The 12,405-nt window shown below is 40.6% G+C and overlaps 1 protein-coding gene across 9 annotated transcripts in view; it reads left to right on the forward strand.

Annotated features, from left to right (window-relative positions):
• PHACTR2 (phosphatase and actin regulator 2) overlaps positions 1-12,405 on the forward strand; it is a 287,576-nt gene that overhangs the window by 171,383 nt on the left and 103,788 nt on the right. For all 9 annotated transcript variants that reach the window (XM_016956418.4, XM_016956419.4, XM_009452125.5 and 6 more), the window contains exon 2: positions 4,128-4,295. In XM_016956418.4, coding sequence (XP_016811907.1) covers positions 4,128-4,295 — 168 coding nt within the window. The remainder of the gene's footprint in view (positions 1-4,127; positions 4,296-12,405) is intronic.

Raw genomic sequence — 12,405 nt, forward strand, 5'->3', positions numbered from 1 at the left:
ATGTCTTATATGGCTGGATCAGGAGGAAGCGAGAGAGGGAGGTGCTACACACTTTTAAACAACTGGAATTCATATGATTTCACTCACTATACAGTATCAAGAGGGGACGGTGCTAAGCAATTCATGAAAACTCTGCCACCATGATCCATACCTCCCACCAGGCTCCACCTCCAACACTGAGGATTATAATTTGACATGAGATTTGGGTGAGGATACATTTCTAAACCTTATCAATATGATAATTATCTAGCCTCATTTATTTTTGGCTTATATGGTCACATTTGCACTGGGACTGCCTAACTGATACATTTCTGTTTAAATAAAAAATAAAACCTGTGTATATTTTCTGATTTCTTAGCAATTGGTGTTGTGGGGAAATTCTGTTAGGGGTGGGCTTGTTTCAGTGGGAAGATAGACTGAGCTGTGTCATTTAAAGTCTCTACATTTGATTAGCTAATGACTGTATTTCAAAATATGCTGTGTTTTAAAATGTAGAACTCAAGTGTGAAAAGGTAAGTTCTGATGAATGACAAGTTACTCTTAGTAACATAAAAATGGATCAAAATTAACACTGAAAACAATCAGGAAATTTTACCTTTCATCTGGGATTTACCTGGCAGTTTGTTCTTATCTGCATGTAAATGCAAAATTCACCAGACTTACTGTGAAATAATTTATGGAAAGTTTCAAATGGATTTTAATGGAAAACTGATCCACAAGAAAAATTATAGAAATATCAATAGCAATGCCCAGTGTCCTGGGTATCTAAAGAGGAGAGTTAATATTCTGCCTACACTACTCAAAAGCAGATGACAGTGGTCCTCACATTCATGATTTAAGAGAAGTACAATGGCACATCGGCCAACTGTGCCAACATATGGTTTCTAATTGCAAATATGGTCTATGATAGGGGAAAAATAGGCTGTTCTTAATTGCTTCAGAGGGAAAGTAGAATTTTTATGCAGCATCAGGGAACTGGATATGTGGATTGGGAGAGAAAGATCCCATATATTGTAAGAAAATGAAAACTGGACATGTAGCCACAGAGATGAATTTGAGATGGAAACTTTTGTTTCTATGTTCATAATAATTAGCCCTTTTATATTTTACAACATTTAAGTTGTTCAAAGTTAAGCCCTTCCATGAGAGTTCAGCACAAAGTCTTCATGAAGAAGTAAAACCATACTCTCAGTTCCCCCTGGGTTTGCCCTCTGGTTCAAAGAGGGAAGTTGGACAGGAGTTAAATTGAAGTAATAAATATTTTGCTCCTTTACTCTGAATTAGCTTCAAAATCAGTCTGTCCCCTGTATCTCTGTCTGTTGCGCTACGGCTGAAAGTAGGGTTAGGAACCACTTTCAGAAGAATCAGTTAGCGTAGGACTTGAATCTCCAATTTTCCCTAGCAATGCACAGTGTCTGCCCATCTCTGCCCAGATAGTACCTGAAATTAGAGTAGACTTCACTAGTGGGAGGAATAGGATTTATTCCAATTTGTGTGGAAGGAGAACTCATAAGGATTTAGGAAGTGGCATCTATTGATTGTCTGTCTTCATTCAGTTTGAGATTTTCCTGGTTCTTAGTGTGTCAAGTGATTTTCGATGGAAACTTGGACATTTTTGTATTATGTTATGTGACTCTAGATCTTGTTTGAAACCTTTGGTTTTAGCTGGCTTTGTCTGACACCTCTATAGCAGGGGAAACAGTGGGTGCCGCCTTGTCACCCCTACATGGAGGTAAAAATCCCATTTCTCCACCTGTCCTCTGTTGACATGCTGTGTATGTGTGCGGGGTGTCCTTGTTACTGTTGGGCACAGGTAGAATTTCCAGATCCCCATGTGGTCTCCCTTGATACCACAGTTGGGGTGGTCTTGTTCCCAGTGTGCAATGATTTGGCCACCTCTGTATTAGGGGGAAGGGGAGAGATACCCAGTTATTGCTGGGTAGGGATGGATGTCAGGGCTTCCTACATGGTCTCCACTGACACTGTGGAAGATGCTTCATTATCAGCCACGAGGCATAAAGGTGCTAGTTTCCTGCTTGGTCTTCTCTGACACCACTCTAGTAGGGGTATTAGGGGTCCTTTTCAGAGCCTCATGAGGGTGGAAATCTAGTAACTCCATTCAGCCTTTGCTGGCATGCATGGTCACAGGTTCTTCTGTGGTGCTCGGCTGTAGTAGAGCAGTTATTGTCTAAAAGTTTCTTATGTTGCTACTCTGCCCCTTTCCTGGTTATGTGGCTAGAGAGTGCAGACGTTTGTGGTCTGTGCCCATTGGTGTTTCTGGGTTGCTGGCTTCCATGCTTGTTGGCCTTTCGAGGTTTCTTACTTCTTCAGCTACGAGTCTGGGATATTTGAGGCAAAAAGAAAACCCAGGAATCTCACCACCATGTTTTTTCTTGGGTTCTGAGGTCCCAGGCTTGTCTACCTTCCCTTGGCCTTACAGAATTTTCTTACATTTTTATGTAACATCCGTGGTTTTTTTTTTAGTTGTATTTAGCCAGAGGAATAAGAAAAAGTTAAGTTTGGGCTGCGTGTGGTGGCTCACGCCTGTAATCCCAGCAGTTTGGGAGGCTGAGGCGGGTGGATCACTTGAGGTCAGGAGTTCAAGACCAGCCTGGGCAACATGGTGAAACCCCGTCTCTACTAAAAATACAAAAATTAGCCAGGCCTGGTAGCATGTGCCTGTAGTCAGTCCCAGCTGCTTGGGAGGCTGAGGCAGGAGAATTGCTTGAACCCAGGAGGCGGTGGTTGCAGTGAGCTGAGATCGCGCCACTGCACTCCAGCCTGGGCGACAGAGCAAGACTCTGTCTCAAAAAGAAAAAGTAAGTCTGTTTTATCTTCTTGGAAGCAGAAGTCCTTGCTATTCAATTTTTGTTTTTATTTGTTTTACTATTACCAATATTATATTAATAAAGTTGTTAAAAATACAGAGAAGATAAAAGAATTGGTATCACGCCCCATATGCATATCTACCAGCTGGATTCAACACTTAACATTTTGCTATATTTTACTTTATTGCACTTCTATCCATCTGCCTTTTCCATCTATCTATCCATTTATTATTTTTGACGGACATCAGTACACTTCACCTCTAAACACTTCAGCATACATGTCATTAATTAGACTTCACTGTCTGTTTACGGTTTTTTAAAGGTAAATTTTACAAAAGTGAAATGCAAAAAATTGTAAATACCATTTGATGAGTTTTGGGTAATCCAACCATTGTTGAGATAATTTCCATCACCCCTGTACGTTCCCTCAAGTTTCTTCTCAGGTCATTTCTGCCTCCAAGAAGAAACTACTGTTTTGATTTTTTCTTTTTTGCCATAATTTCAAGTGCTATTTTATTGATGGAATAATATTATAGTTCATCCCTTCTGGCCTGCTTCCAGTTCTTTGCCATTAAAATTTGATAGTTGGTGTAACATAAGTCATTGCTATCTTCTGTCAGCCTAGAACACAGTGCAAGCAAGGCAACTTAAGATTTTGTGCATTTCTTCTGATTAATAAAATAGTGAAGACATACAAAGACATGTTTTTATCACACACAGTACCCAAATTTTCCACATATTTCTTGTTGTTAGTGTAGTTGTCAGTTTCTTTGAAGCTCAAAACCTTTTTTGTAATAGAAGCAAAAGATAGTTTTAGCCTTGTAAAAATAGAATTTAGCTTCCTGGCACCAAATTTTATTTTGTGAACGAGAAACCATGATTTTAACTACATCATAACTGTAATATTCATTACTGAGAATGTCAGACTAGTCTCTGGAGGAACAGCCTATTTCACAAATACTTAGAATACTCTATTCCTGTACAAAATATTGATGGGGTTGTTGCAGATGGATTCAGCTGTGTTGCACAGACACTCATTTGTCTGGCCCCATCTATAATGTAAGTCTCTTGCTTCTAGTCTGTTTCCCCAGAATGATTTTCTAAGTGGGCTGTAATTTCTGATTGACTGATTGATATGAGGGAAGTCCTACCAGCTGTGAAATGGGACAAATAAACTTTATGTGAGATTCCAATTAGAGTGGACGTGCTTACCGTTAACAGCCCAGGGACCAATTGATGATGTCGTTTTATTACAACCTTTTTTACAACCTTTCTCTGTCTATATCTTTCTTTATACAGTTGACGGACTGGACAAAGCTTCTATAGCAAACTCAGATGGCCCCACAGCAGGTTCCCAAACACCTCCCTTCAAAAGAAAGGGGAAACTATCCACCATTGGTAAAATCTTTAAGCCTTGGAAATGGAGGAAAAAGAAGACCAGTGACAAATTTAGAGAAACCTCAGCAGGTATGAGTATCATAACTTGTTAGAAGATGGGATAAATTGTAAAATGTTTTAAAAGGTAGAAAATTATGTTTTACAGTGTGTTTTTTCCCAGAAAAAAATTAATCCATATTTGAAATGAAATTCTTTATTTTAAGAATAAAATAAGGATGAAACAACTTAAGAGTTCTGATTTGCCTTCTTTCTGTACTGACCTTGACTTTCTAATATATTCTTATTTAAAAATATATATTTGTAAATTTATATAAAAAATGGATGGGTGAGGCGAGGGAGTGAAATAGTAGAAAATGATAAGTGGAAATGCTATTCATCAACATTGTGATGACAGGTATCCATTTTTATATACACATGATGTTAGATATATATTTAGTTAGACTATACTATTTATATTAATATATAAATATTTAACGATTTAACTAGTAGACTATACTGCTATACACATAACATAATGTTAACGGTCTTGTTCGTTAATTAAAACTTTTTTAAAAATGTATTTTTTGATGTATTTATTCTTTAGGAAAGATTTTAGTGGCTATATGAAAGAAAAGTTTTGTTATATTTGATTTTAGATTTCTATCATATCCTTAGGACAAATAAATGGTCTCTGTCTTAAGAGAATAGAGGCACAACCCTATTGGTGTGAAAATGTTTGATTGTTAATTTAGTTTGTAGATTTGTTAAACCTTAAAAGTTACATTGCTTAGTGCCTTTCATATCAACTCGTGGACAAAGTTGGCTTTAAATCTCAGGCCAGAATTCAGCCCAATTTAAACAAGTGTCAGTGTGACTGTATTGTGTCTAAGATAGAAAAGTGTTTAGTAAGTTCAACGTTCCCCATGCTTACTGTCCAAGGCAATCCCTTCATCAAAATTCCTCATTGCACCACAGTCTAATATTGTTAGTGGATGTACAGGGTCACAGAGCATATCTTATTGGTCTGTACTAAGATAAGACCTAGAGTTTTGTTCTAGAGCTGTGAAATGAAATTAAAAATACTACACACAATGCAAGGATATGGAATAGGAGCATCAAAGCTCCCCAAAAAAGTGGTCTCGGATGCATTTGCAGCTATATAGTTTATTTGAGCATTTTATATTTAACAAGAAATAATGATAGGCTACCTGGAATTTGTTTCAAAATAATCCTGGAGGAGTGTGAGGTAGGTAAGATTATAGATAAAGGAAGACTGGCAATGGGTTGTTCAAGCTGGGCAATGGGTCCATGGTGGTTATTATTCTCATTTCTCTGCTTATAGATATTGGAAAATTTCTGTAATAAAAAGATAGAGAAAGAAGAGAAACTTGGCTTAAGGGAAAATAATGCTAGTTTGGTTATTGGGTCCTCTTCAGTACCTAAGTGGCTTTCTGGGTTAGGAGGCAGTGAGAGGTGAGGGACAGGGTGCTGTGCTGTGTGAGGACACCCGGCTGGGTGACTTTGAACAGGTCAGATCAGCCTCAGTTTTCTCGCCTGCAAAATCGGGGAGTTGAATGTGCTAAACTCAGAGGTGCTTCAGTTCCTGATTCTGTTGTTGGTCCCCAGAGACACCCTTACACCCTTGACTCCTTCCAGTCCCTGGCTGGGCATCTTGTTCTCCTCTGTTTTTTGGTTGTGGAAGGAACCTCACTGGCCTTCTTCAGGTGCCTCCCTCTCACATGTGCTTAAGCATTGGGAGAATCTGGCTCTTCACGTTACCAAGACTACCCAAGATGGGAGCAGGGCTCCAGACGTAACGTACGAAAACGAACATAAGATACAAAATGGTGTATCATACATTAGTTTTTTTCACATTGGAGAAAGATGTCATATCTAGAGGAAAACTGATATATTCAGTTGGTGCAAAAGTAGTTGCGATTTTTGCCATTACTTTTAGTGGCAAAAAACCGCAATTACTTTTGCACAAAACTAATATTTGGATATAACCAAGAGAAAGTTATTTTCTTCTTTAAAAAATTATCTCAAGCAGTGGAATCAAGCTGTTTGGATATGATCAGGGCCATTTGCTGTCTGATAATCAATGAAGTACACCTTAGGCCAGACCCACAATATCTTGAGGTATAAAAGAAAGTTCATTTCTTCCAAGAAAAGTAACTCTTCTACGTTTGTCCTTCTCTTAAACTCCTGGGTTGGTATTCACATGGATATGAACCTTATTGTGTTCTGCCGCACAGCGATAAATACCACTTTTCCTAGTATGGGTTTCTGTTATAGGAATTCTTAATCGGTAGTAGATAGGATGTAACGCTAATTTATTAATGCACTGTAATAACGTGTTTATTATTGTAGTGGGAGTTAAGAAGGGTCCCATTCGTGGCCAGTTTTGGTGGTCCTTGAATCAGTTGTATTTTGGAATGCTCATTCTACGTCTAAAGGACATCTTGCCCTATAAGGCAGGCTGGGCTTATGCCCCAGCTTCCAGTTCTCTGGCCTGGTTTTAAAGCAGAAAGTTTCCAATATCTTCAACTCTGATTTAGGCTGTTCAGTGTCTGGCTGTTAGATTCTAGGGCAGGAGAATAGATCTCTTTTCCGTCCACTTCTCTCAGATACCCCTCTTCATTTCTTTTCTTCTCCTGCATGAGAGGTCCCACCTAAGCTCTAGGTTCTTCTATCCCTTCCCTATTGTTAGAACTCAAAATGGCATTTACATCTTTTTTTCCCCTACATAATCATTTTTTTCCCGTTTTGCTTTGCTTTGATTTGGTTTGGTGGGAGGTGAGGATATAAACATCCTTCCTTTGGATTTTTATATATGCTTGTATCTCCCCAAAGCTAAGAGTACAAATGCCCTGCCTAAATAAACACAGTTGTTTCTCTAACTTATCACAGTGTGTTACCATCAAAACCAAACTTACTGAAAATCTAACCTATCTCTGCTGCCTCTACTTTCTTCCCACATTCTCCTTCCTTTTCCCACTGCAATCTATCTCTGTGTCCTGTATTCACCGAGGTTACTCCAAGCCTCCTAACCATTAAATTTAGTGTCATTCTCTTATTTTCATTCATTTCAACCTCTACAACATTTTCCATTACTGAACAGTCAGTCCTGCCTTAATGTCCAAAATACCTCTTCCTTAATTTACAAAAGCTACCATTGTCTTGTTTGTCTTTGACTTCTCTTTCTCTCTTTTGCCTTTTCTCTTCTTCTTCTTATCACCCCTAACCCCCAGCAGGAAGGTTGCTATGTGCCTTAGCCCTTCTGTTGCTTTGAATATGCCCTTCTTTCCCATACCCACATCCCTCAAACTGGCCCAGGCTCCAGCTGATGCCCATGCACATCTACCCAAGCACCTGATGGATAGCACTATTTGAGGACAGCATGTTAACTCAAAATCCATTCATATGGTCTAAATGTATTTCTGTGGAAAACATGCTAGTTGCTAGGCACTGTTCTGGAAGCTGGTGTTCTGCAGCCAATAAGCAAGTGAGGTTCCTGCCCTCATGGAGCTTTCATTCTAGACAGGTAAGGTACTAATAAATGCTGTGATGGACACAGGGAGTGAAGGAAGAGGGAGTGGAAAAGTACTATGTATAAATGCATTCCAACCAAAACAGATCCCCTGCCAACCCCAGCTATCCTTGTTACTGTAGACATGGCTTCCTTTGGCATCCAGACTTTGAACCACGGAGTTCTTTGACTCTTCTTTCTCTCACCATCTTCTACATTCTATCAGTTCCTAAAACGTTTGATTTATTTTCTCCTCATGCAGAGTCTTTAACATCAGCCTATCCTGTCAATTCCTGTTGTCTAGTCCTATCACCTAATGTCTCAATTAGTGCAACATAGCTTTTTAGCTATGCTTATTTGTAGCTAGCTGTAGAAATCTGTAGGCCACTAGAGAAGACAGGGAGAGGTAGGGTTCTAGCAGCAAGCCTACCTACAAGGGGAACCTGACCTAGCTGGTGAGGCTGACAGGGGAGGTTTGGGATGTCACAGGCTGTCAGGAAGCCGAGTGACCAAGATAATGACTTTACAAGTATCAAGCCTGGCAAATAGAGCAATGAGTACTTCACTACAAAATGGCACAAGTTCCAACAAGTAGGGTAAATCTCAGAGCATCCTGAGCATCCAACAAGTAGGGTAAATCCAGGTGAGCAGTATTAGAAAATTCAGGCAGTCCTCAGTAACCAGGGTATTCTTTTCTCAGGTAGGAGTATGTAGCTGGGGCAGATGGTGTCTGTTATGGGAATCAGAAAGACTTGAACAGGGCCTTGGTCACCCAGGCGGGTGTGCAGTGGTGCTATCACAGCTCACTGCAGCCTCAATCTCCTGGCTTCAAGAAATCCTCCCGCCTCAGCCTCCCAAGCAGCTGGGACCACAGGCACACGCCATGATGCCCAGTTAATTTTTGTACTTTTCTGCTGTACTTTTAGTAGAGATGGGGTTTCACCATGTTGCCCAGGTTGGTCTCAAACTCCCGGGCTCAAGCAATCTGCCCACCTCAGCTTACTAAAGTGCTGAGAGTACAGGCGTGAGCCACCTCACTCAGCCTATGGCCCTATCCTTTTTTAAAGAACAAGGGAATAGAGCTGATAAGTAGGACAGGAACTTACCAAAGGACTCAGGACAGAAACTTGCTATATAAAGTGGAACACAGGGAATGGATTTGGAAGAGGAGTCTCCAAAGATCCTAAGCCTGTGGTGCTGGAGCTACTGTTGCTAGAAATGACATAGCCCAAGAGCTGGGTGAGCAGGGAGAGGAGGGCTTGCTCTGGTCAGCAGCAGTGGCCCAACATGTGTGGATCTGGGGACATAGGTGGGCAGAGCACCCGTCTCCCCTCTTGCCCCTCCATAGCCTCTTGGATACCACCATCAGGAAACATTCCGCAGATGGGACTTTGCTCCTGTCACTTCTTGCTCAAAAAGTGTGACTGGGTCTGCATTGCTTCTTCAGTGAAATCCGGACTCCTCAGCTCTTCTCAGTTTAACCCAAACTGACCTTATCTCTTCTATTCGTCCATAGCCCTTGGACTTCAGTCATGCTGGGTCACTGGCTCAGCATGCCCCAAGCCTTCTTGGTCCCCTGGCTTTTCTTCTTGCTCTCTCCTGTTCCTATGAGCACCTCCTTCCTCCAGCTATACCTATTGAAATACTACCAATCATTCAAGGGTCAGTAACATGTCTCTTCCTCCTGCAGATATTCTTGACTTTGATTCAGCACCAGCTGATCCTCCTTTGCCTGTACTCCTGTTAGGACATGTTTATTTTAACTTGTTTTCTTGTTTAAGTGTCTGTCTTATGCTCCTAATTTACTATGTAAAGTATTTAAGGGCAGAGACTATCACATTCACTTTTGCTGCACTTCACATAGGTTCTTTATGTAATAACATACATGGGATGTAATAAAAAAAACACGCCTTGAATTGCTTCTTTATTAAATACCCACTGTAACCAAAAATGCAGTACTGGGTGCTTTAGGACTTTTTTTTTTTTTTTTTTGGTGGGGGAAGGGGGTCTCATTCGGTTCCCCCAGGCTGGAGTGCAGTGGCACAATCACAACTCACTGCATCCTCAACCTCCCTAGGCTCAGATGATCCTGCCACCTGAGCCTCCCAAATAGCTGAGACTACAGGCACACACCACCACACTCGGCTAATTTTTGTGTTTTTTGTAGAGACAGGGTTTCACTGTGTTGCCAGGCTGTTCTCAAACTCCTGGGCTCAAACAATTCATCCTCCTTGGCTTTTCAAAGTGCTGGGATTACAGGCATGAACCATCATACCCTGCCTATGCTTTGGGACTTTATAAAAGAAATTAAAGATTTTAACAATTATAACAAATTAAAATACTAACAAAACATGTACTTCACAATTACAGCCATGTACCACTGTTAAGAAGCCAATAAAATTAGAAAAAAATATTTTCCTATCTTTTGTCCTTATTTAAAAGTAAGTTATATTCCTGTATAAAGAAAATCAAGGCAACCTATCTTCAATAAAATGGAGACTTTTATTTGTGTTGGTAGTAATAGAAAAAGAATGCCTGTCTAGATTTTTAGGTAGCATTCTAGGAATCAGATCTTTGATTTTCTGAAGGTAATGTGTACTCCCTAATAGTAATGATAATGGCTAATTTTTATTGAATGCTGTTAGGTACCAGGTTCTGCTCCAAGAACTTGATTCATATTAACTCACTGAATCATCAGTACAACCTCATGAACTGCAATCTTTAAGGGCTACTATTATCCCAGTTCTACTGATGAGGAGACTGGGGCTAGAACATTCAGATGACTTGCCCAAGAAAACACACCTGGCAGTAGGCAAAGGCAATATTTGAACCTAAGCAATGAGGTCCCATAGCCAGTACTTTCGACCATTCACTAGTTGCCTCTCTAAAAGGTGTCTTCCTACCTATATCAGAAAGGACTGATCATTGAAAGGTGGCTCTAATATATGGTTTTGCCTCACACACTAGTTTTTGCTGTAAGAAGGATTTTGTCTGAAGAATTACTTTATTTCTACTTGACTGGCCTGCTTTCCACAGTGCACATGTAGAAAAATGGTTGGCAAGGATCAAAGTTATGTTTGGTCCTATTAAAGGATAATATTCTCTTGTAACCATAGAGACCTAATGTTGCTATTTAGGATTATTTTCCACATCTAGAAAGTAGGGCGAAGTTAAAGGATTTGCTTAAGGTGATATTTGTTAAGGATTGCTCTGGTTGCATTAATAAATGACAGCATTTTGATTTTGCTTATCTTATTCCACTAAGAAGTTGGAAAGTTGGAAGTGTTTTTTTTTTTTTTTTTTTTTTTGGAGACGGAGTCTCGCTCTGTCATCCAAGCTGGAGTGCAGTGGTATGATCTCGGCTCACTGCAACCTCTGCTTCCTGAGTTCAAGTGATTCTCCTGCCTCAGCCTCCTGAGTAGCAGGGACTACAGGCGTGTGCCATTACACCCAGCTAACTTTTGTATTTTTAGTAGAGACAGGGTTTCACCATGTTAGCCAGGCTGGTCTTGAACTCCTGACCTCAGGTGATCCACCTGCCTTGGCCTCCTAAAGTCCTGGGATTACAGGCGTGAGCAACCGTGCCTGGCCTAGAAGTGCTTTTATTTATCATTCACTCTCACATCATATTGGAGGAAGAGGAAGGAATCTTTCCTTTTTCCCAATTTACTGTATCAGGGAGAAGTTACGTAACCAGCCAAAGGCCACACAGCACATCTACATCCACAGAGGGCTTCTTGCTTTGTGTTCGACACTTTTTTTTTTTTTTTTTTTGAGACAGAGTCTCACTCTCGCCCAGGCTGGAGTGCAATGGCGTAATCTCACTCACTGCAATCTCCACCTCCCAGGTTCAAGCAATTCTCCTGCCTCAGCCTCCTGAGTAGCTGGGATTATAGGCATGCACCACCACACCCAGCTAATTTTTATATTTTTAGTAGAGATGGGGTTTCAACATGTTGGCCAGGCTGGTCTCAAACTCCTGACCTCAGGTGATTCACCCACCTAAGCCTCCCAAAGTCCTGGGATTATAGGCGTGCGCCACTGTGCCCAGCCAAGTGTTCGACACTTCTTTGTCCTCAGCAAGTGTTTACTGAGCATCTTCATCTATTGTATGTGATACATACAATATGTCAGGAACTGTTACAGGCTCTAGGGATACTCTCATAGATTTTAGTGACATAAAAGAGACAATCTTCCTTCTTGCAAAAACTTGCATTCTAGTAGGAGAAAGAAGCAGAAAATAAACCCAAATAAGTTAGATACTGTACTAGAAAGTGAGAAGAGAAAATTAAAGCAAGGAATTGGAGTAGAGAATATGGGAGGGAGGTTACAGTTTCAAACTGGGAAATGTTCCTGGGAAGGTAACATTGAAGGAAAGGCAGGAAGGAGGGAAGGGAAAGCACTGAGAGAATCCTGGGAAGTCATCACAGAGTTAGCAATAGCATGCACTTTCAGTAATGGTGTGGACACATTGTGATTCTAGGCCTTTACAAATTTTGTCTGATAATTTAACCATTAAAATGCCTCACATTCACGAACCTCATGGTTGTTAATCTTTTTGTTGTTGAGACAGGATCTCACTGTGTTACCCAAGCTGGAGTGGAGTGCAATGGAGTGATCATGGCTCACTGAAGGCTTGACCGCCTGGGCTCAAGCAATCCTCCCACCTCA

The sequence above is a fragment of the Pan troglodytes genome, chromosome 5 (assembly GCF_028858775.2).
Source record: "Pan troglodytes isolate AG18354 chromosome 5, NHGRI_mPanTro3-v2.0_pri, whole genome shotgun sequence".
NCBI classification, from domain to species: domain Eukaryota; kingdom Metazoa; phylum Chordata; class Mammalia; order Primates; family Hominidae; genus Pan; species Pan troglodytes.